Below are 27,556 nucleotides of genomic sequence, written 5' to 3' on the forward strand. Positions count from 1 at the left end.
TCAACGATAAAAAAAACTTTTCTGGTAAATTGTCAATTTTATTTCAATAAAAATACATGAAATCAGAAGTAAGTACATGCTAGGTATGTAGGAAATTCCAAAACTACATTATACATTGTTAAATGAAATGTTGTCCGCCTCCGTAGTGTAATGGTCAGCACGCTCGGCTACCGTTCTGGAGGTCCCGGGTTCGATTCCCAAGGGGGGTAAAATAAATATAAGTGATTTTTTCACTGTAATATTTATTCAATATTACCATGGACTGGTACCTGAAGCGGAGGGCTGATTACCTTTCCTTCATGTGTAAACGATCAAGATAATCTGACACAGTGCCCTATGCACCATTGGGGTGCGGATAAGGGTTTTATTATTTTTATTATTAAATAAATATATTAAATTATTTTACTCTTTTTATGCGAATGTTTTTTAAATATTAAATCTTGTAAAAAATCAAATGATATTCAGTGTACTGATGTAGGAAAACCAAGCAATAGATTCGTACATCTACTAAATTGGAGTGTCAAAGTACCGCAAAGTTAAAGCAGATGCCAAATACCGTAAATGTTATACTTTTCCATATTATTTGTCCCGACCTTTCTCTCATTTCGCGCGATTGTTTGAAATACGCCCGGCAAGATTAACAGTGACGCTAATAGCAGCGCAGTTATCTTCCATTGCACAGCCAAAAACCGAAGTGAATCGCATAGCCGTCGCGAACTTGTTGCTGGTATTGTATTTCCGCTGAGCCCTGGACCGATTCCAGTGCATAAGTGAAATACGCGAAAATAAATGACCGCATGCAAACATGGCCGTAAGTGTTTTGTATGGGCTGCTTATTCCATTACGCCGGGCATTATGCCTAACTGCCGGGTTCAATTTTGGCAACTATAATTTTTCTCTATGCAGCCGAGGGCGTGGCGCGGAAGCTTATCACAGCCCGCCTTTTCGGAGTCGTTGCTGGCGGAGCGTATCGGCCTGTTTTGTATGCCGCAAATATCTTATGCAATCGTTCCGCGATTTAATGTCCCCAATCTTTTGTTCGTGCACTTTTAATGAGAATAATATAAATAACGACAATAAAATCCATAAGTTAGATATTTAAACGTGCATTAGATAATGCATTTATTTTTATCTTATATAATCCACAATTTGAGTATTTGAATAAAAAAAATTCACAGAAATCGAATAAAATTCGTTTTTTTTCTCTACAAGCTTATGTTAATCAAAAATAAAAAAAGGTTTTTTTTTCACTCAAACATTTATTAAATGTTACTCAGGACCTTGTCGTCTTATAATTAACAGTATATGTAACAGTATATCCATCGCACCTAAAAGTGTATTTTATGGAGTGCCCTTTGCACCATCAAATATGAGTAAGGGTCAGAAGTAAACCATCTACCTATTCTAAAATGCATGTGAATCGAATGAGTGAGGAATAGATATTAAAACAAATTTATGAAGTGAATTTTGTTGCTAATAGAAGTAGAGAAAGACCGAGGAAAACTTGGTATGTTCGAGTTTATTAAATACTTGGGCATGGTCATGGTCATGGTAAATATATAATCAGCACGTATGTACGAGGAGAAGCATGAATGTGGAAAAGGCTAAGATTGCTTTAAACAACTTATTAGTATGGTGTTCTTTTCTCTATACCTCCCTTTTGGGGGCGTGATAAAAGGTTAGTATGCTCGTTTTCGAAATTATCACCTTTTTTTGTTTTTTTTTTTTTTTCCATCAAATCTTTACCATTCACAATGTGTAATAAAGTATCTCAAACAAAATTTATTATCATTAATTCTTATGCATACACCTTTATTACGATTATGTTTATTTTATTTCGCCATGTGAACTATCATTTATTTACATATTTTACTTATTTAACACTAAAAATGTATTTAAAAATAAGTTGTAACTCACCCCAGGTAAAGTCCTTTTTTCATGGAGAGCCGTTTGAGCGCTTAGCGCACTCTCTGGACTGAAGTATGTTAGGAAAGCGCAGCCTGGAAACAGAAACACACCCTTAGCATATGATATGAAAATTACAAGCCATTTTAACAGTTTATTTTAGGAACGAACCGACTCTGACATTGCATAAACACTTATCATAATTACGAAGAACGATGAATTGCGACTTTTTTTTACTTCAATAGAAATTTTTCAAACCAGTTACAATAGGTATCATATGAGGAGGATTATGCAATGACATTAGGAAATTACGCAAAGAAGATGTTCATGGTCTTTATAAAAATAATTCAATTAAATCATACGATGTCGTTTACTCATACAACGTTAATTTTTTTTAAAGTTTAAGGATAGTTGGTGACACACGAATATTATGAAAATTTTGACATCTCAAAATATATTAAAAAGAATATGGAAGACTGAAAATTTACAGGGCTCATGACCTATCATAGGCTGGTTAGGTGATCATTTTATACACGTGTTACATTCACCATTCTACCCGTGATTGACAACCACATCATACAAAATTTAGGATCTCCTACACACCATATGTTATAAATTTCATATCGTTTTATGTTTGAGTTCACTGATGTGATCTATGTTTTTATGAAAAATATACTAACTAAACAGAGACCTTTTTATTGGGAAAGAAAAAATACAATATGTTATTTTAAAAAGTTAAACTGTTTTTAAAAATAATAAAGAAACCCCGATTAGCGAACAAGGATTTGGGTACACTCAAAAATACTGTGCATATCGTAAATAATTTCATCTTTTTTCTGGCCGATTGTTACTCAACCTTCAGCATATGTCGTCTTTACATATAAGATAATAAATATGGTTTCAATATATATACAGCAGTCACCACTAATAATTGAAATTATCATGCATTTATTAGACTCGAACAAAATTCTAGCCTTATCATTCATTTCAGTCTCGTAATAATGTCATTGAATTTCATAGCATTCATATAGGTACATATAAAGTAAGTAAAACAAGAACACTGCGAATAGTAGAGGTGGAAACGTCGCGGAGCACTTGAGAAGAATGTATTGTTACGTGATTTATTCCCAACTCTTTTTATGTAAGCAATAAGAGGAATACATACGTGGCTGTCAAACAAACAGCTTTCGTATGCATAAAATATACAAGACCCGCAAATATAAAATTCAGATCAAAACTCGGCATTTCCAGCGGAAACCCTACGGTGTAAATCTGAGAGTGAAAAACGTAAATGGGGAGACAATGATAAAGCATCCCTGCTACGCAGGAAGTTCACACATCCGTAAAAAGGGCCGTAAATTCAAGGCACACCGCAGGTAAGAGAGTTTTGTTTTATACTATGGGAGGTACGCCGGCTTACTCCGCAATTCGGCCGCGATACCGACCGAATCCGCGCTGCCGAATTTTATAATCCGCTCCTTCTCCAAAACCACATGTGCACATATTGTTTCATTATGACAAGATTATTTCAGTTAGTCGAGCGATACACAATTTTATCATTAACATGTCTATATAATAATCAAAATATATCACTTAAAAATATATTCAGAGAACACGAATAAAAAGGCAATATATAAAATAAATAATAACTTTTGGTGGGTATATATCAGAAGATGCATGAATATAGGAGAGGAGATGATTGTTTTTCAAAGCCAGATTGGTGTGTCATTCTATTCTCTCAGCCTTTCATTTGAAAATGTCGCGAAATACATCAAAACACGTGTTTCATTATATTTTGTGTTTTTATCAAGTAAAATTTTAATTAAAAATGTAAAGATATAACCACAAAGCAACTTTCGAAATAATAATTGAAGGTAATAAATAAAATATAAAGTAGAACCGTTAAAATTAGTTAATCTATTTAAAGCGTTTACGTAAAATCGACTAGAGAAAAAATAATAAAAGGTATATTTTGGAGAGATAAAATACTTAGTTTTTTGTTCCACTTACATTTTTATTAAAAACCAACTAGTTTCGGTTTTTAATAAGAACGTGAGTGGATCAAAAAACAATGTAGTTTATTTCTCCAAAATATATTACAATGATCCAAAAAGTTAATGCTTTCAATATTCAAAATATAATAAAAAGGTAATTATTTTTTTATTGATCGTAACAGTTGAATGTTAATTAAAAAGTAACGTTCAGAATCTCGTTAAACAAGAATCCATTACCAAAATGCATTAATATACTTAAATCCATTTTTCGTAGAGTCGTAAACTTCGCCCGAATTTATCACCCAATTTGGCATATTTCTTTCAGAAAAATTTATCCATACTCTTAGAATGGCCATCGGTACGCACTGAATGTTTATGGCCCATTCCGTTTCGACGTTATAATGTGATTATCATCCCGCAATACTCCCTCATAAATATTCCAGACCTAATTTAAATACGTAGCCCTATTTAATGATGCAGGTTTATAACTTTTCAAACTCGAGTTTCCGATATTATGGGAGACATTTTATATCGCGCGTTAGGTGAAATAGGGTAAAATGGATAACCCTCCGCGACTGGAAAAAAGGGATTTTGCTCATGTTACCTCATACAGAATAATACATTAACAAAATTATAAGGGAAACTCTATTGGATTTTTTCATATTGTTCATTGAGTTGAATACCTTAATATTTAAATTATTTTATTACTTAAAAATTAATATGCCCCGTATTTGTGTTTGTATTTGTATTTATTTCCTTGGTTTATTTTATCCGATTTCATTTGAAACGTATTAGTATTTTCGTATATGGAAAACAATTTATTCTTTGTTTAATTAATGTTTAACTTGGTAAAAGAAATAGTGGTATTTACTAAGTAAAACATTAATTAAAAATGGATAGATTTTACCACAAAGTGACTGCCGAATCAATTAATGAAACAATTTATTATTAGCTAGATGGCATATTTTTCACCTTTATATTTATAAAAAGACACATTATATAAAACATTTTATTAGTTTTGAACTGATATTTCTTGGTGGAACTGCATTATATTTTATTGTAATAAAACAATTACATAATACTTTTTCTACAATTTTTTATTTCAAAGATTATAATAAACCCTTCTTAAAGAACTGCTTAAAGTAATCAAATTGAAATTATTTTTTTTAGAATTATCATTAAAAAATCATTGTTTCCAACCCCTAACTCGTTGTGTATATAAAATGTGGTTCTTAGATATAAAATCCAGAGTAAAGCAATGCTAAAATTTTTTTTTAGATAAATATTATTTAAATCTTATTAAAACACACGTAAACGATTGGAGGCTAGATAGAAAAATAATATTAATGAAATAGTATCAGTCTAATAATATTCATAAATACTCAATTTTGCTTTATTTACTTGAAAATGTGCGTGGTTATTTCTTAAAACTGTATGTTTATAAAAGAAAATGTGAACTCCATTAACTAAATTTCTCAAAAAGGTTCATAAAAATATTGTTTATACGAGATAAAATAAAAATGGAATAAAAAATATTTAGTTTGTAAAATATGCTTATGTTTAATGATATAAACAAAAAAGACTTCATTTCATCAACATAAATTTGTGTTACATTAATATGTTAACACGTGGACTATGTTAATGTGATACAATAAATTAATTTGCGGTAATTCACAAATCTGCTCTTTGTAAGCGCACTGATATTAATGTGAATATCTGCAGTTTTCAGAATTCATCGACATAATATCACTTTGTTTGTGTTATTATTGAAATAATTTCAACTGACTGTTGGATTCAAAACCTTTTGTCCGCATTCTGTGAGTTTTTAAACGGTAAATGAAATTGTATCACAAACTTTAGTAATACAAAACAAAAACAATGTAATAATGTAAATTATATTTAAATCGTTTTGAAGAATAAAATTATTCGTATTGAATCATGACAAAGCAAGTTTTAATTCTGAGCATGTTTTATATAATTTATATTTACAAATATTTAATTTTGTCATCTTACATATTTTATGAAAAAGGTAATATGAAAAAATGCATTTCTTTGAAATGGTTATTCGATATTAACAGATTAATCTGAAATTGAAATGGAGATGTAAAGCCATGAATATATCAGGTCACGAAATAAATAAAATTCCTGCCAAACGTATTTCTACAAAAATGTATTTTTCAAACTACAAAAGCCTAATGTGCAATATTTCCTCATATACTTACATATATAATTGCAGTACCAAGGAATGAGTTGGATCGTATTGTGCATATGCAGACCCGCTGACATGCAAAACATCTTTATCCGGCAGTTTTGAGTGTTTCGGTGTACCCTGATGTAGATAAGGGTTTTATGTTAACCTCATCTTAGGAACTCGGGACATATAATATACCAGAATATCTCTTTTCCGGGAACAGTCGCTCTAGAGAACACAGATCTCAGTCTCAGACTAGGCTTATTGTTAAACCCACGGAACGTTTGAGCAAAATTCAAGATGTTTGTAAGAAATATTATTTTAATAATACCATAATCGTAGAAAATAAAACAATTTTTTGCCCGACGGCTGGTTTTGAATGCAAATAATAAAATATTTTTTCCATTTTCTTTTCCTTACTAATTTCGTATTTTTCTAACAATTTTCTTATTCTACGATTTCACCGTGTACCATGGCGGTTTTTAAATGGCGATTCGTAAAATAAATTATTTTTACAATTTTTGAGGTTCATACTTCAAAATTAATATTATTTTTTGACATCTCATCAAAGATGAAGAAGAATATGGAAGTCTGGGCATTTACGGGGCTTACGACCGTCATAGGCTGGTTTATGTGATCACTTTACACACGTGTAACATTCACCAAATCTACCCATTATTAACAACACCACTACTCAAATTCTTGGAAGTTCTATATATATATGAACCAATTTAGAAACTTTGTTCTTAAAAATTAACGTTACAAAATAATTATTAAAATTTTAACCATTTATTTACATCAAACATTAAAAACACTTATCTTATAAAAATATATAATTCAGTTCATAAATCAAAAAACTTTTCTGTATTTAGTTAAACGGAGCTTTTCTTATTTTTTTTGGAGTAGCATATTAGGTATGAAAAACGATATTTTGAAAATTACTATAGTGAAAACAAGAAGGTTGATAACCATCTTTATTTAAAAAAAATTATTCATAACGATTTCAAAGAATACCTTATCTTTTTCAAAAAAACTAAAAAAAACTAAAGATTATTATGATATTTAACCATCAAGATGTTTCATCTTCCTACTTACAAAGTTGTATGAAATATTTTGTGAAACCCATCAATCTCTTATATCAGGCGCTAATTTTGTTTTAATTAACATTTAGAAATTGGACATATTAGATGTTGAGTCTATTCTAGCAAGATTATTTTGTTTACATTGTAGGATTTACCCAATATAAAAAAAAAACATTTTTAATAGACTTGTGAAGTTAAAAGACAAAAGGTCCAGTATCTTTGTATCTAGATGAACAATACAACCTTATTTACAGCATTATTTAATGGTACAGTTTGTTTTAATAGATGCTTTCTATCAGATCTCTTCAGGCCCTCTGCAGACGTTAAACACACGACCACGTCGTAAAACTAACAAGCCACAATGTCGAAGGCACTCGAGCATCATTGGTCCTATCAACAATACCGCTGCTGAGAAGGTACCCTGAGATATAGCCAAGACTTTGTAGTGCCCAGGGGAGGCCAAACGTGACGCCGATCGTGATTAGAAACAGGAATGCAAGTTTGAGAAACGCTTTAGTGCCCTCAGAAGGAAAAGATACAAGAGGGATGTAAAAACAACGAAAACATCCCCATCAACTAGTATAATTGTATGGCAATAAAACGCAGCTTGTTCTTGGCTACGTTCTATCTTTCTAGCCAAAACATATACACATACCAACAAAAAAAGTTATTACACGTATTTATTTCTTTTGTATGTGTATGAAACATTTATTTTTAATAGTAATGTTTTGAAAGACTTTCGGTTAAAATAATTTCATGTGATTTGAACATTTTTTAATGTTTAAATTAATGTTTTTAATACAACATTTTGAGTGTGTCCAAATACTTGTTCACAAAATCTGGATTATCTCCAATTACAGGAGTTATTTTCATATTATTTTTGACATCTCATCAAAGATGAAGAAGAATATGGAAATAGTGAAGTTCTATTGATTCAAGAACAAGGTTTCTAAATTGGTTCATATATACAGAACTTCCAAGAATTTGACAATTTGAATTTCTACCCATTATTGACAACCACACTACTCAAATTCTTGGAAGTTCTGTATATATGAACCAATTTAGAAACCTTGTTCTTGAATCAATAGAACTTCACTATTTCCATATTCTTCTTCATCTTTGATGAGATGTCAAAAATAATGTTTTTAATGTTTAACACCATCTCGGTTTAAAACACCACATTTCTACAAGAAAACTGTTTTCGTCTTTTATAAATCATAATTTAATATATCCAAATGAAGGTAAACGTAAAATCAATATTTCTTTGAAGTATTAAAAAAAAACACCAAAAATAATAATAAATTAATTTTCTATAGTAAAACGAAAAGAAATAACCAAAAACACATTTGGCCCCCAAATCCCCAAATATAGGCTCCCAATATATATCCCCAAATATATCCCCAAATATCCCCAAATATATATCCCCAAATATCCAAAATATATCCCCACATATAGGCCCCAAAATGGCCTATATTACTTATTAGGGATGTTGCGGGCCAAATGCAACCAGCAAGGAAATATTCATTGTATTTTTATTAAGCATGTCTCATGGCAAAGAACTCAATGATTTCCTGAAATACCCAGAAAATTATATACAATACCCATTAACTGCTGTACAAAGTTGTTCTTTAAGAGTACGTGTCGATCCTTTATTGTTTAGATATTAAAGTGTAGTCCGCACTAAACGTGCGCCTGGGACTGTTAAACTGTCACGCGATTTCTCGGTTAACAGTTTTCAATCTAAAGTAGTAGCAAGTTGAAAGGGTTCGAAGATGTAAACTGCTTGCAACTTGCAGAGAGAAGTTGCAGATTTTAAATTGAAATCCGTAAACCTTAACACAAACATATAAAACACCTTCACTATCCATAAATTTTTACGATAAATAAAAGCTTTGGATGTTTGATGATTGTAACAAAATAAACAATATGTTTACTTTTATGTACATTGTGTGTATATTTCTATGTAACCAAGTTTTAATTACGAATAATATTTTGTTAATGCGTTTATTACAGTTAAACACTTGTGATTTACATTTTACTATTGCAAACGCGTCTAGTTTGGAGAACACCTATAGTTTTCGAAACTAGTCGTGTTTATTAGATTAGGGTTTTGTACTGACATTTCATGATGAACAGCATTTTGATAATGATCAAATAATCAAAATAAAAAAATAATGGTAAAATTGGTCAAATAAAATATGTGCGGAAAAAACTATAAAGTTGTTATTTTATTACGTAATCGTGTAACAATAATAAATTTAGAAAAGTGGTCGTATGCATGTGGTAAATATTTAATTTTTATAAATAAATCATCATGTTATTCTACAACGTGAATACCAAATCAATAAAAACGTTTATCCCACGTAAAAGTGAACCTCATCATCATTCTATTCGTAAAATATCATTCGACAAACGCAGTGGCATAGGTGGATAGACAATCCACTGAGAAACTGGCATCACGGGTTCGATACCAGCCATTCGAATAATGAATTCACGACATATTTATTTTTTATTTCTATGAGTATTTTTGATGTGTTTTACATATGTATATTCCTATCCTAACTAAGCTACCAATAAAAATGCCTCTAAATAAGGAGACTGAGGGTTATTTCTTTTTGAGAAAAGTTTTGATAATGCGATTTGGATGTGTGAACGAAAAGGAACAGGAAAATGATAAAGAAGTCACATTTGAAAATATTATTGAAAAACCATTTTTATCGCGTGCTATTTCATTGTATGTGTTTTCACATCGGAATCCAATAACGGAGATGTTTTCTTTTAGCTAGCCCACAGAGGCAGGGAAGGCGTGCATATCTGAAGTTGGCACATAAATATGGAGGGTGCGCTATCCACTATTTTACAGCATCCCCCGCCCAGCTCACGGGGTGTCTGCCTATTTTCACCGTGTACTTACCTTCCCTCGTACCTTCGCTCCTGGTTTCCACTTTCCCGTCCTTTTTTCGGCCGGGTCGGCCATTTAAGCCCGTTTTCCACCTTTTATCTGAGATACACGAGCCACGTTAACGGATTAATTACTTTTATTGTGCATAAATTCGAACGAAAAAAAGCATGTTACCAAGAAAATAAATTATTATATTTTGTTTTACAAATTATTCTATTTTTTGTTTTACAAATTAGAGAATACTTTCAAAAATAATAAAAAGACAACAACAATATTTATGAGATAAGAAATATTTCAATTGAGTGAATAAACAATTATTTTAATTTTAATGGTTTTCTCAAAACTTATTGTTAAAATCCGAAATTTCCTATAAAAATATTTAAATATATATTTTTAAAAAAACCTACTCATTTTGTCGTTGCCCACAAGACTAGTATACAAGTTATCTGTGGCGAATATGTTTATGTAGTTTGTGTCCTAAGTACATAAATAATAATTTTATTTTAATGATATAAAATTAATGTGACGTGTAAATATTGAGTGAACAATAACTGTATTATACTAAAGGTTAGTAAGCATTTTTACCTTTGTTAAATAATATAAGATCACAAAATTCGATAATTAGTATTTAATAATGCTGTTATATAAAATTTTATTTCTTTGAGAATATCACGAATCACTAAAATTAAAAAAAAATCTTTGTGGTCTTTTGTTCAAATCCCTTAATCTCTAGCATTAAGAGAGGGATTATTTGGAATTTTCAACCCAACTTTTTTTTAATACGCACGTGTATTCAAATTATTTACTTGTGTTAGGTAAAAGTAAATAAAAAAATACATCTAGTAAATAAAAAAATACAAAATAATATATGTTTTCTCAATTTAATTTTGTTGACCATAAAAGTTATGTTTTTAATTAAATATTTATAACTAATATTTAACTACTATTCAAAATCCAGAGGAAATAACTTTTTTTTTTCGTGTATAAATCAATTAACTACGCCAGGATATCTAAATTCCCAGAAAATCCTTTCCTTACGGGTTTGTGTGCCTTCAATTTAAATGGGATTCGATAAAGCGAGGATGTTTGTATTCACGCGTAGGTATATAAATATGTATTGATACTCCGTGTGATATAGTTTTAGATACATATATATAGAGAAAGCTCTCCTATAACCGGAAGACCTTTACTATCGGACAGCTCTTAGCACCGGACATTTTAAGTTTCTTAAAATTCTAAATAATAATGCTTATAACTTTTATAAAACGCGGTTTTGATTTTATAAAATCGTTTGAAACATATAAGCGAAATTATTAAAAATAATAAAAAAACATCTTACGTATTTCTGAAGATTAAAAAAAACATTATAGGTTGTCTTATGTATTTAAAATTTGATATGGGAATAATTTTCAAGAATGTGAATTGTAGTGATAATTTTAAAGTTGAAAAGTAAATTATTTACATTAATATACTCATCAAATGTATACGTTTATACAATATATAAATAAAACATACACATTTAATTTAATAGATAAATCTTAGTGTGGGATAACCGAAACTAACGTGTTTTGCAGCAAATCTTATTAATAAGAGAATTTTGTTTAAATAAAAAAAAATCCCCGAATGTTACTTCTGATTTCACGTTTAATCTATGTATTTCATTAAAAATAAACACTTGAATATACCACATAAATGAGTTTTATTTTTATTTACGAATAGTTTCGAAAACGACAGATGTTTTCATCTTCTCTTCTGGTACAAATTAAAACTTAATTTGTACCAGAAGATGAAAACATCTGTCGTTTTCGAAACTAGTCGTAAATAAAAATAAAAGTCATTGTGGTATATTCGAGTGTTTAATTTTAATAAAATAATCATGTCATTCCACAAAGTTAATGCCTAATCAATAAATAATATTTTATCTATGTACATGTCTAGTAAAACATTTAAATTTTGGCCACAACAAAAAAATTATGCCTTGTAAAGATTTTTTTTCATTTTTTTAAAACTTGTGTCTGACACTAGAATTAACTCCGGTACATGCACTTATAGGGGTGGGTTCACATGTGATGCTGCCTACAACTAAAAGGTCGCCCGCCTACTATTTACCGGCGAGAATGTATGCCGATCTCGGGGAGTGTAGGAGCCGGAATATTGGCGCAGTGGAATTCGATTTAGTGTGGAAAAGAGGAAGTTTTTGGTTTGTGAGACTTCACCTACGTAGCTACACACGAAGATTATCTCCCGGGGAGGCTGAGACTTTACCTCCATAAATAAGGGCAAGTGGGAGTGTTGTGAAATTTTGGAAATATTTATCATACTTACAAAGTTTATAGTTAAATTAGTTAATGGATTCTTGCTCAAAACACTGCTTAGATTATGTGATCAAAATATGAATTTATTAACTTGCGCAGGCTTAATGTAATACGGACAAATAATTAATAGTCATAAATACGCAGTTGATGGTTTAAATATGCATTTATATGCTACTACTGACCCTTATCCGCACCCAATGCCGCATAGGGCACTGCATCAAATTGATGCAACGTTTAGTTGATCGTTCGTTATATGAAGGCAAGGATCAATCCTACGGTTTAGATTACCCAGGGTAATATTAAATAAATATGAGGGGGAAAAAAACATTTTTATTTATTTTGACAACCCTGAGAATCGATTCTGAAACATCCAACGCGGTAGATAAAATATGTAGAACACTTCACTATGAAAGTAACAAATAAAGTTTATTTATTTTTATAACTTAAGTTTCTCACCAATTAATAAAAAAAAACAAAAACTTAAGAATTATTTCATTTCTAAACATTTATTTTTATAACAAATAAGCACTTTTTGCATACATATCAAAATATACGAAATATTACGTTTAGAATTTTTTTTATCGTATTCATTGATAAGATGATATACGTTGATCCGAAAAGATGGAAAGACATCTGGGAGTCGACATCCCAAACACAAACAGATCTCTAGGATCTACAAAAAGAAGAAGAAGAACAAGAAGTATACATTGATTTTTAATACTATTGTTTAAAAACAGTTATCAAAGTTGAATTAAGTTAATAACGCTAAATTAGATTTCAGGTTACAGATGCTAAAATATATGTACTTGTAAAAATAATAATTAACATTTGACAACAAATACAAACGTTAAACAGCTTTGTTTAATATTTCAAATATGATATTTTCTAAAAACTTTCTAAATCCTGTTTGTTAAAATTTATTTCTTACGTTGCCTTTGTTTTTATTAAGTTATTTAAGACTGACCCTCTTAATATGAAGCTTAGTGCTGAAGTACATAATAGAACCCTTTCGCAGAGGGGCTATAAAACGTACATTAAATAATAGTTGAAATCCGGTGAGATTAATTCCACTCGGGTCATGTAAGTCTTACGGCTTGCATAAACATCGATACTGGACTGGCACAAAGGGGTGACTTCGGATACTAATTTCGGCACCTGATTGTACTTTCTAAAGCAAATACCAAGCAGACAAAATATTATATAGTATACGGGTTTCGAGCAAGCATGTTCCATAAACTAGTTTTCACCCGGAAAAAATAAAGTGATAAGAATATTTTTGAAAATATAAGGCTGAAAATAAAAATCAATCGACTAATATTAAACACTCTTTAAAACATGAAGAAAAATGTCTTTTTATTTTCATTAATTTATTCGGCAGTTTCTTTGTGGTAAAATCTATCCATTTTTAATAAACGTTTTACTAAGTAAATATAGTGGTATTTCTATTTATTTTTTTTATTTATTTGAACTTCATGTACCTACAGAAAAAAAAAGTAATTTTTTATGACTAACAAAAGATTGGTTAAAGTGTGTTTTTTTTATCCTTAGAATAAATTTATTAGCTTATATACGGATCTACACTCTGTACTATATTGGCAATTTTTTTAATTAGTTCGATTCACTTTGATTCAAACTCTTATCCGCACCCGATGGTGCATAAGACACTGCACTATATAAATGCGGTCTTATCTTGATCGTTAACACATAAAGGAAATGTGATCAGCCCTCTTGTAGGTACCAGTTCAGCATAATATTGAATAAATATTAGAGTGAAAAATCACACATATTAATTTGACCCCCCCCTGGAAAACAAACCCGAGACTTCTAGTACGTTAGCTGAGCATGCTGATAATTATACTACGGAGATGGAAAATTAGTTCAATTACTTGGATTTATTTTAAAAATGTAAAAATCTTTTTTTTTTATTATCTCGAAAATATTAAATTATTTAAAACCAAATGATTTTATTTAAAATAATTCATAGTTTGTGCATTCCTTTTTTTTCATTAGAAGAGTAAACTTAAGTCCACAAAAAACTTTTAAAACTAGACACCTTAAAAGTAAAAAAAAAAATCAGTCGGAAATCCTAAATCTGTATGCCGGTAACTTTCATTCGGTAAAAAATAGAGCTAAGCGTTTTTTTATTGACTATTTTAATGCAATTTTCGAGTATTTTTTTAGAGATCACGAGCTTAAAAGCTTTCGCGTTTGAAAAAACTCTCATGGCTTTTAATAAGGCTTCAAAAGGGAGTTTCCAGGCAGTGAGTGAGCGCTCAAGACCCGCCTTTGTTTGGCCCTAATCACCCACACAGGTGGGTGAAGCTGGAACCTGAAAACCTGACAATAGCCTTTTTCCCAGGGCCGATAATTTAACTTCGCCCCACTATTATTTGCCATTACCCCGGCGATTAAAAAACGAAACGATTTCAGTACACAACGGTAAGGATAAAAGGATTGCAATGATATCCTGAAAAATTGTCATTACGGTTAATTTAATATTATTTCTGGATGAGGTCATTTCAGCGACGACCCATCCTTGGGTTTAGTGGTAAGCGCTCGTTAAATAGGCTTTCCCCACCAGCTTTTAAGCTTACTTTGTTACGAAGTAACGTAAATAATAATCTTCACGTTTTTGCTATTTTTAAATATCTGTTTACGTTTCTTGATTTAAAAAAATGGATTCGGTTTAATAACATTAAAAATTTCATTATAAAAGCTAAAATGCTATTATTACAAGGCTACTATTTTAAGGATTAAAAAAATCCTTTAAAAAATAATTATTATATGATATTGATAATGAAGATTAAATAAGCAGTAGTGATTAAAAAAAAGATCATTTCATGTTCCAATTGAATTATTTGTGTTTTTAGATAAATTTTAAATAAATATCTTATGAATTTTACTTTAAACTTAAGCTTATTTCAAAATTATATTTCTATAAATGTGTGTTTATGTAGTGAGGAAACAAAAAGTTTTATTAAAGAAATGACAGACATTAGCAGTTAGTTTTCAAAATACATATTTCAAGCGCATTTCGTAAAAAGTTCATCACTAAAAATAAGGTGACTAGTCAAAAGGAATAAACTAATTTATTACAAAGGATTTCTGTATGCATCCAATTCTTCAACTCCAAAACTATGATCTGTTATATATGTGTATATACATATAAAAATTATTGGCTTTCAAAGATTATTTTTTCCATTTATAACTGATTTATTTATTTAATGTGTAAGTTTTCTAAAAAGCCATTTTAAAGCTCTCCCGATTGTTACAAAGATCAAAACATTTCTACGTAATTGTTGAGGGTAGTTAGAGACTCCATCCCCAGTAAGCGTGTTTAGGAATAACAAATAGGGTGACTTTATTTGCACGTGAAAGCAAGTAAAGGACAGACAATCAAGGAACCGTTTATTTAAATTTTAATTGACTTAAATTAAAATGACAGTCAGTAATTCAAACCAATCGTTTTACTGAATGAAATTGTAAACATTGTATTCACTTGCTCGTTGAGATTTCTATGAAAATTATACACATATACACACACACACACACATATATTTATGTATATATATATATATATATATATATATATATATATATATATATATATATATATATATATATATATATATATATATATATATATATATATATATATATATATATATACGGGGCTGGACATGTGGCGGCATTGGAGCGCAGTGCTGCGTTTGCCAGCGAGCTAATTTTCGTCTACATCTCTCCAAATTTATTATTATTTTTATTTTTATTTTTATTTTTATTTTATTTTATTTTTATTTTTTAATATTTCTTTCAATTTCTTATTTCCTTCTTATTTCTAATTTCATTGTTTAAATAAAATGTTGTAAAACATATATGGCTGACTAAGTATTGCACCCACCACTTAGTCAAGCTGGAATAAAGAGTTAAAAAAAAAAAAAAAAAAAAAAAAAATATATATATATATATATATATATATATATATATGTATATATATATATATATATATATATATATATATATATATATATATATATATATATATATATATATATATATATATATATATATATATATATATATATATATATATATATATAATATATGCACATATATTATATCGTTATGCGGAAAACATAATATTATCGCGTTTATTTTATCAGAAACTTCATACACACACATTCGTATATTAAAGTAATTATCAAAATAATTGTGTAGCTTTTTTTCTTTCAAAACAAAAGAACATTAAAAATTCTTGTAAGTTTTAAGGAAAACATTAAATGAAACTTATTTTGTTTATACAATGTTTCCTAAATACAGGTGATTATTATCACTGCAAACCATCATAATTTCTGTTTTAATAGCCTGATATAAAAATAAAATATTGTATCGCTTCCATGTCCTTTGAGAACATTAGAATTTTTCCGTTATCAATGATGGCGATGGGCACTAAAAATATTTTAGCGCCAGTGCTTTGGTATGAGAAGTTATGTGACAGCCAAGTCCGGCGGACACAGAATACGCTCCTCTCACGCGAACCCCAACTGCTCCTAAAATACGATTTTTAAAATTAAATCTGGTGAATAAACAAACAAAAAAAACATTCAATAAGATTTACGGGGCACGAGCATTTTAGCTTTTGCTGGCCTATGTGTCGCACGAAATTTAAATTTCATAGAAAATATCAAATAACAGGAGTGACCCTGAGAAAATAAACATTTTTAAAAAAGTGTTACTTTGTAAACATCGCTTTTTCTTAAAATCTAGTGTTACACGTGTTTCGATGCATTCTGCATCATTTTCAAACAACGTGGATAGATTTTACACAATAGAGAGATTTTACCACAAAGTGACTGCTGAATCAATAAATGGAGAAATAAACAGTTCACGTATTCGTGGGAAGCCTGGGTGTAACTGACATCAAAAATAATTTACAATAAAGGCATTGAGATGAGATGGGCACACAGGAAGTAGAAAACTTGAACATATTGTTAACCAGGCTATCGCCGTAGATCTTCCTCGAAAGACATCTATGGGATGACCAAAAAATTCATGAATGCTACAGAAAGATAACATGATTCGAAGGCATGGCCTAGGTGACGTTGTATATGATAGAAGGACTTATTACCTGAGGATGAGGAGAGCTGACCACAACAGTCTACAAAGACGATAAGTTGGGATGGAACTAGGAATGAGAGAAATTATCAAATAACGTTTTGCAAGATGGCATGAATTGAAAACTGTATGTATTTTTAAGTATCCTTTTTTTTCCTTATTTCTATTTCATAATTATGAGTTACATTTTTCCTTATATTTTCAGTTATATATAACAGTATTTTTTTACATGTACACTTGTAAGTGTATTTGTGGCAAAGAACCGGTTATTTTTTTGTATGCAAGTCAAGTACTAAAAGGCAATTACTCTTTGCCTCTATTACTAAACCCTCTTCCAAAAGTTTTCCTTATCGAACGAAAAAAAATATTTACTCACCATAATTAAAAACCAATTATTTGCTTTAAAAAGCTTTTATTTACTTTCATGGTATAATAATATTTGATGAAGGAATAAAATGAGAAAATTGATTAAATACATATTATTTTCCATTTATCACGTGATTGAAGTAACAATAAAGATAAGTAATAAATATTGACATCTTAACATAGATGAATAATAATATGGAAGTCTACGTATTTACAAGGCTTACGACCTATAGGCTGGAGAAGTGATCACTTTACACACGTGCAGAAGTCACCATTCTACCCACGATAACAATAATCACCTGCTCAAATTTTTGGAATTCCTAGACATATATGATCAATGCATGAATCAGTTTAAGAAAAAAAAACTCATAAGATAGTTTAAGTGATGAAAGAAAATCAATGTAAATGCTGAGTCTTCTTTGTTCTTCCTTACCTTTGTTGAAATTTTAATGTAAATTTTTCCTAAGTGGAAAAACCTAGATTTGTAAGCAAAGTTGTAGGCATACTAAAAATATTGTGGATAATTAATTTAATCATACATATTTGCATATTTTTGATCTCAAATATTTTTTACAAAATCTTTTCAAAATAAAGCATTCATTGCTCATTCTACGAGAAAATTCTTTTTCTTGCTATGATTGAGATCTATGTTCTGCTTAAATTTAAAGCACTGCCCGAAAATGGCTAGCAAATGAAATATTGATTTCCTGAGAACCGCCGTACAAATTCGTGCAGCCACTAATGAATGCACAAACAAAAGCTAAACGTCTGGAGGGATACGTTTTCTTTTTGCCGGCCATTTCGCTATGTGTGGCCAACCCCTAAATTTAAAATCAGCTTATCTGTAAAAATAAAACAATTTATGCAGCCACCAGAGCTTTTTCACCCCGAAACGGAAATTAAGGTAGAGGACCGTAGGGTTGACTTTTATGTTTTTTTGGACTGAAACTAAAATCGCATGACAATAGTACTTAAAGATCAGTGACATATGATTTTAACTTCTTTGAAAATGTCGTAAAGTCATTACATTACTGTTTTTTCAAGAAACAAAATAATAAAAATTCTCATACCTTAACTGAAACACAAGATTTTATCTTCCCGTCTGAAACCCTGATAACATTTATTTTTAAACATTTTACATTTTGACATGAAATTTTAATTTAAATTCCACTACTTAATAGCGAGTACTTACTGTTTCTTAGATAAAACTCGTCAGTAATTAAATAAATAAAATAAAAACTCTGAAGAAATATAATTCCACTTGACGTAAAACTGTTTATAAAAAAAAAACTTCGGTATCCTACCGTCATTTATTTAAAATCATATTTTCCCCTAGTAAATTAACGTTGCTATGAACCTATGTATCAAAAACTAACAACAAAAGTATATTTTATTTGGATGAGGATAGAATCAATTCTTAAATATAAATATAAGTCAGTTAAATAAATAATGATTTCATACATAAAAAATATATTTCTACTATTTCCACTTTTTTTTTTTTTACAAAAGTGTTAATAATATTAGTAAATAACCACTCACCAAGATATTTATGTCAACTGGTTTGTACTATTTTATTTATATTCGCAAATCAAAGGTATACATATATGTAAGTGCATATTTGTCAGTTAGTAAAAAAATAAGATTATTTGTGGTAAAGTACTCGGTAATTTTTTGAAAATATGAAACCAAATAATATGATATCTTACAACGATGTGAGTATGGCTCAAGTTTCTATGAGTTATCGGATATACAGATTTTTTGCGGTAATATGTTTTAAATTTTTATTAAACAAAAATAAAAGTACTAAAAACAAAAATAAAAATGCAGTCACAAAAAAATTATTTCAAGGCTGGTCTTCATACACATGAAATAAACAATCTTTGTTAATGGGGATGAAAGCTGTAAGACAACTTTAATCTGATATTTAAAAATACAAATTTCTATAATTTATATTTAAAGCACTAACTTTGTGATTTTCCATTTTATAATTAAAAAATAACTTATTATTTTTTGACATCTCATCAAAGATGAAGAAGAATATGGAAGTCTGGGCATTTACGGGGCTGACGACACACTCAAAATGTTGTAAATAAATTATCTGGTCAAATTATAAGCTAAAATAATAAAAATGAAAATGGTATTTTCTAGCGTTTCTCAAGTGTGTGATTGAAATCCAGGATATGGACCTCACATACTAATATAAGAGTTTCAGCTTAGTAAAAAGCTTCTTTACATCTCACCAATAGATGTCTCTAGTGAAGTTCTAGTGATTCAAGAACAAGGTTTCTAAATTGGTTCATATATATAGAACTTCCAAGAATTTGAGTAGTGTGGTTGTCAATAATGGGTAGAATTGGTGAATGTTACACGTGTGTAAAGTGATCACTTAAACCAGCCTATGACGGTCGTCAGCCCCGTAAATGCCCAGACTTCCATATTCTTCTTCATCTTTGATGAGATGTCAAAAAATAATATGAAAATAACTCCTGTAATTGGAGATTATCCAGATTTTGTGAACAAGTATTTGGACACACTCAAAATGTTGTAAAAAAATAACTTTGTTTTTAAATCACTACAAATTTGTTATTATAACATAATTATAATGTCTACCGGTTTCGAAGCTAATTGTTTCTTTATCGAGAATTGCTAAAGTCTTGATAAATAAGCGATTAGCTTCGAAACCGGAAGACATTATAAGTATGTTGAAATAAAATATTTATAGTGATTTTAAAACAAATTTTAATTTTAATTATTAAAATTTCTAGTTGTTCGAAATAAATGAGTTCATCTTAAGTATATCTTCTACCCCATAACTAAGGATCTTCAACGCCAACCATTATGTTCCAGTAACACACACATAACCCTTTGGTAGTATTTCACGTTCGGGGTGTGCGTAGGTACTATACAATAAACCAAGGGATAAACATGAAGTTATGGTTCAACAAACAGAACACAGAGCGTTGTGTCCTAACAAACCCTAATAGGCGAGACCAAATGGGGACTCACAGCGAATAGTGACAAATGATCTAAAGGGGTACGCAATATGCAGTGAGCATACGACATACATAGGCACAAAATGCGTCAGCTCAAGCGTATGGTCTTGTTGATAACATCTAAAATAGCAGCTTTATATAATTTGCCTACGTTAATTATGAAGTAACATTCTCACATTGTACAAAATTAAGATATTTTACGTAGATATTTTTTCAATTTAAGTTTTTCTTTGAAAATACTACTTTTTCTTCAAATCGAGAAATATTTTCATACATTCCGCATCAATTTAAACAGATGTCACTTTTAATTTAAAGAAACAGTGGTATTTACCGAGTAAAAATTAAATTAAAATGGGATATATATAACTAAGTGACTGCCAAATGAATAATGAAATTATTTTATGTTACCCTATATTTTTGAAATGTTAAATACAGACATGAAGTGACATGCATATCGTTTTTAATCATGCATATCGTTTTAGTCATGAAGTGACATGTATATATATATATATATATATATATATATATATATATATATATATATATATATATATATATATATATAATATATATATATATATATATATATATATATATAAATATATATATATATATATATATATATATATATATATATATATATATATATATATATATATATATATATATATATATTTATATATATATATATATATATATATATATATATATATATATATATATATATATATATATATATATATATATATATATATATATATATATATATATATATATACATATATATATATATATATAATATGTTTATATATATATAAATATATATAAACATATTTTTATGAATTTATTATTCTCATATTTATTCTTTATTGTTTAAGGGCAAGTAATAGAAACAATGTTTTGAATGCGTTATTCAGTATTTTGAATATGTCATTGTATGTTCTGTAAAGGTGTAACCATCTGGATAAATTAAACCGGGAATCGTACATAGGGTTAAAAGTCAAGTCTCGGACAACAGTTATTTAAGGGTCGTAAAACTCATGGTCAACCCTTGTCTTAATTCACCCCGAATCTCAACCCTATCTTACTTTAGACACCTACGAAGGCTATCTTGATAATGAAACTTATGTTAAATTGGGTATCTTCACACCTATGATAGTCAAAATATGATGATAAAAATATAATAAAAAAATAGTTTAAAAAGCGGTTAAAAAACTGGAGCCAGGACTCTAATTCCATAAGACGTAACTTATATGGGTGTTGAAGAAATCGGAGCCATACGAAAAGTATAGTAAGAACCAAAATATAATATGATGTGAACAAAAAATACACGAAATTTCAAATTCAATTTATTTAATAAATGTTTTTTACATCAATTTTATTTGTGAAAAACAATTATATCTTCAAATTTATTACGACACGTATTGCAATGTATTCAGCATCATTATCAAACACCGTAAAGAACATGTTCTTGTTCCCACAGATAAAATATTAACCCCTTTTAATCATTCATTTTACCGAAACACAACTTCATAATTTATTTAAAGATTTACAAACGGTGTATGAAAATCATCAAAATATGTGTCTTATTAAATTTGAAGAGAAACCGGTATTGATCTAGTAAAATTTAAACAAAAAAATATATTTTTATTATTTGATTATATTATTTTTTATATATATACATAATTGGAGATAATCTGTAACTGGAGATAATCCAGATTTTGTGAACAAGTATTTGAAAACACTCAAAATGTTTTAAAAAACAGATAGATATTACCACAAAGTGGCTGCCTAATCAGTGAATAAAATGAAGAAAAAAATGTCAGTATTTAAGATAGAGGAATATTGCAAAAAATCATGCATCTACATAATAAATAACTCTTATTTTTATTTAATAAACTACTTTGTTATATAAAACGTGTTCGCGCTAAGTGAAAATCCATGTAACATTCCTTCTTAAACCCTCAGTCATAATTCTCAACTCAAAGCCCTCAGCTTTTGCATTATAATTCTTGATCGATAACAACATCTCTGTCAACCTGTTTGACTCATATAAACAAACTCTTGATAGTAAATCCAAAATCCAGCTAAGCCATTAATCAATTTCGACACTGATTTACGTTGTGTCCCGTAAAATAATTTTTCCCAGCTTTTATGATGGCGAGCTAATATCCGTGTTGTATCGAGAGTCTGGGAAACATTATAGGCTAAAATCGTCTGAAGAATTTTCTCGAATGGCAGTCAATATGATCCATCGTTTTAATTAATGGCATGTAAAATATAACTCATTTTTCTTTTTCATCCGGAAAATCTATTCGCCTTCTTAATAATAATTAATGGATATTAAAACAATGCTTTAATTATTCAACTGTTAATAATTATCAAAATATGTTAAAGTTTTGATTGTTTGATTGCTTATTTCCAATATCAAATACTGACGTAATTGAGTATATTTAGATGAATTTTCAGTAAAAATTTTTGAACTATGTTTTTATAAATTTATTCAAACACAGAATGACTGCTGAATTTTTTAATTTAATTTTAAACTAATAGCCAACCAACGTACATAAAAGATCTGAAAATCATTCCTGAATATATTCCCTCTCTCCATTTCAATCTAAATATAGGTATGTATTACCGGAAAAAAGAGGAATGATTTGATAGTCTTTAACTATTCGCTATTTTACACCATCTACAGGTGTTTGAATTTTGAGCAATTTTACAAAACCTTAAATGATTTTTTTAAAGTTGCATATTTCATTGCTTTAAACAGTAGTAACTCATAATAACGACAAACAAGATGGGTTGATTTCAATAGCTTTTTTCAACATATATTATAAATATAATATTATGAGTAAAACTTTTTTAATCATCTACATATTTTTTAATTTGTCAATTTGAGAAAATATAATTACTCTTAATCAACAACATTTCGAGTGTGTCCAAATACTTTTTCACAAAATCTGGATTATCTCCAATTACAGGAGTTATTTTCATATTATTTTTTGACATCTCATTAAAGATGACAGACTTCCATATTCTTTTTCATCTTTGATGAGATGTCAAAAAGTAATACGACTCTTAATCGGTTCAATTTTAAGATAACCATCAAATTTAATAATCTTGTAACAAGCCAGTGAAGAAATGATCCTACACATTATTTACTACTATCCCTTTGTCCTTGTAATAAAGTTGGTAATGTGGGAGTGGGAAGGCTCGGTGAACAAGAACGGTCTTAATGATTATGAACTTCTTATGTTATACACATTAACGATAATATAAGGGTCAGATGGTCAACCCAATGTGAGGGGTGACACATTTGTATAGTAAACTTTTGCTAACGGAAGGGTTGGGAAAATTCGCCAAGTGCCATTAGTGGTAATTAAAAAGGATCAATGAACAAATAAAACCAGTTCATAAAAACAGAAATTGAACACCTTTTTATTTTACTTATATTTTCAGATACTGGATTATTTACCTTGTGGACGTATATCAATATGTATGTATCATGTGTGTCTCAACTTGAGACAAAAAATCTTTCATTTTAATGCGACAGAAGATAAATATCTGAGCATTTCAGGATTTATTTGGCTAGCTTATGAAATAACTGTTGATTTATAAGAAAAAACTGCAAAATTCGTCAAAAATCTTTATAATTACCTGCTTACGCATTGAATTTGCTTCACTGTTTTTATACAATATAAATAGAAATGGTAGTCAACTTCTTGCAAAAAAATCCCACTGATCTTCGTTGGATAAATAATAAATGCTTTAAATTATTTAATAAAGTTTTATACATCCATTTTTATTGTTTACTATCAATCAACCCTTCGTTGCGGGTTAAAAGGATATCATAGTTGTGTACTAGAAGATTTTTATATTTTTTACTTATTTGTTGTTCTACTATCGGAAATTTAATAACAATGATAAAAATAACCCCAGTTTTATATAAATAGGAGAACATAGCAATTTTACTTTTTTCTACACTTGACCTGATGATGGAATGATTATTCGGAAATCAGAAGGCATGAAGTAGTGTTTTTAAGTGGTATTACAAAATATGAACAATAAATAATAAGGAGAGTGTTTAAAAATATATAATATAATATATTAATATACTATATTCTGTTCGCGTATAAGTTTCCTTGTATACTATTTACTTAAGTAAGAAGCTTATATTTATTCACAGCATGGTGGTAAGCTCCAGGTAATATCGCGAGGCGCGAATCAGTTTAAAGCCGCAGTAATGGCTTCATTTCCTGGCGACAGAACTCAGATGCCACTCTGCCTCACAGATGAACGCTTTTAGAAACATTTTGGGACTTAGGAGCTTCGCTTTTCAAAAACATTAATTTATTTTTATCTCTCATAAGAATGCATTATATACAAATTTTAATACTTAAAAAGTAAGAAATTAAGCGTTAATAATAAAAGTCATGAATATTATATATGCCTTCACAATTTTCAAGAACTTTTTTTTATTTCAAAATGATTCAATTTGTATTTTATAATATTTTATCCATCAAAAACTTGATTTTAAGCCCAGTGAACTATTTATCAAGATATATTAATTACAGAAATCTCAACTGAAACGAAATATTGATTTTTTTTATAAACGAAGAAAAGATGGAAATCTAGACATTCCCAGACATATGACTTAGCATTTGGCTGAGTTGAGTGATTATTCCATACAAAACGAATGTACCGAGATATGTAACGTATACCATTGAAAATGTAAATCTTTATCAAATTCTCTATTTTCCAAACGTTCAATCTTGTTTTTGCAATTATTTTATAGTCTTATAATATTTTTTATTTTATTTTATGTTTTTGAATATTATTTTTAACTCAACGGTAATAATTCATGCTAACTCTACCGCATCTTAACCTTTATTTTTTAATAATAAAAATATTTGCGCATAAAAATATCATCCAAAATCACCCGTACCGATCATCCAAAAATTACACATGATCGGGGTCCACACTCTTTATTTCACTCATTTTTTATGGAAATCGTAGTACGCCTCTCGTAACTCAGAGTTAGAGAGTCACAGATTCTACTTTCTTCCCAGTGCGAATTGTCTCGCTCTCTTCTTGAAGTTATACTGCATTTTTAGAGTGAAAGAAATTACGTATCGCTAGTAGACAAAAAAGTGCTGATACATAAGTACGAAGAACTCATGGTACCGACTAATTGTGCTTTTTAACAAAAACAGTATTGTAAAATTATACAAATAAAAGACGGAAATTTTTCTTAAATATTGTTTTTCAGATTACAAAAAATATGGAGCAAGTAGCTTTTATAAAATTTAAATTAAAATTAAAATTATCTTATTTAAATTCACACATAGGGAATTTCGATCCCCGTGTTTAAACTGGCAAGAATAAGGCAAGCACAAAGCTGTTAAATGACCATGATTTTTTTTTAAATATGTACTTTTATGACATTTAAGGATAATAATGGAAGAATTTTGATGCATTGATACAGTTTCACGAGAAGTTAGTTGAGTTTTATGGCCGTAGTTTGGCTAAAGCGACAGCACTCAAGCGAGTGGGGAAATTTACGTCTTCACAAAGGAACAACTGGGCTGTTTCTTGTATTTTACAGCGCCCCGGGTGAAAGCCTTCTAATATACTATACCTGTGTTAAATGGCTCACAGTTACAAGCAGGTAATGGCTAACTTCTGGCTCCGCATACGTGCACTCTACCTCAAATTATCATTTATACAACACTTCTCTCCTAAGAAAGTGCTGGTTATACTGTTGAAATGCGTTAAACTTTTACAACTACTTACATGAAACACGTTTGATGATCTAAATTGTATGCTAATACTTTTCTGATTTTGATTTTGATTTTTTTTAAATCACGAAATATTGAAAAAAAAACTAACTAACTAACCATCACGCCGTTTCTCCGCAGGGGTAGGCAGAGAGAATAGAACGCCACACCACTCTGTCTTTGCAAACATCTTCGCCTCTTCAACGTTTATGCATCTCCTCATACATACCCGCCGATTGTTACGACTCCTAACCTGACCACTTTCAAGTATTTGGCACACCTGATCGTGCATGTTTTTCTCGGTCTTCCTCTGCTTCTTTTCCCAATTACATTCGCCTCATAAATTTGTTTTACCGTTCTTTCCTCACTTATTCGTTCTACGTGTCCAAACCTTCTCAACAACACAAAATATTGAGTTACATAAATGATTAATTTCAACACTTTTTTAAAGAAATAACCCACAAAGCCTCTATTTAAGAGGCTTCTCTGCAGGCGGGATTGAATTCATTTTACAATTGGCGGTAATCGAATCAGCGACGTCAGTTTCGCATTCGAGCGTCTACCCGACTACGCCACAGCGCCTGTATTACATAATACATATGTATTTTTTCATGTGTGTTTCACTGCTTCTGCTTTAAAAGTAAAGCATATTTGAACTCCCATGTGTCGAAAATTCTATCATCTACACGCGTTTGTAAATTTATCATGTATCCTACCTACTTCTTACTATTTTTGGATAAGTTGCCAAAAAAACGCACGATGTTAAAAAGCTCCCTATAAAAACGCCATTTGTATATCGTGCAATATATTTTGTATCCGATTTCTCTCGTTCTTATAGTTACGCAGCCCGGGACGAATAGAAATAGCTTTACAAGCTACGGAGTGGCACTCTCCTTCATAAATTAACGTATAG

General features: G+C 29.6%; 1 protein-coding gene across 1 annotated transcript in view; it reads right to left on the reverse strand.

Annotated features, from left to right (window-relative positions):
• Nucleotides 1-408: 408 nt before the first annotated feature.
• The window catches only part of LOC148300210 (CUGBP Elav-like family member 3), a 225,132-nt gene continuing 197,984 nt past the window's right edge, over nt 409-27,556 (reverse strand). Inside the window, exon 4 of the mRNA XM_088275105.1 lies at nt 409-2,000. Coding sequence (XP_088131231.1) covers nt 1,870-2,000 — 131 coding nt within the window. The 3' untranslated portion in view covers nt 409-1,869. The remainder of the gene's footprint in view (nt 2,001-27,556) is intronic.

The sequence above is a fragment of the Brachycentrus maculatus genome, unplaced genomic scaffold (genome assembly GCF_059751285.1).
Source record: "Brachycentrus maculatus isolate JH-2025_06_01 unplaced genomic scaffold, ASM5975128v1 h1tg000785l, whole genome shotgun sequence".
Taxonomy (NCBI): Eukaryota; Metazoa; Arthropoda; class Insecta; order Trichoptera; family Brachycentridae; genus Brachycentrus; species Brachycentrus maculatus.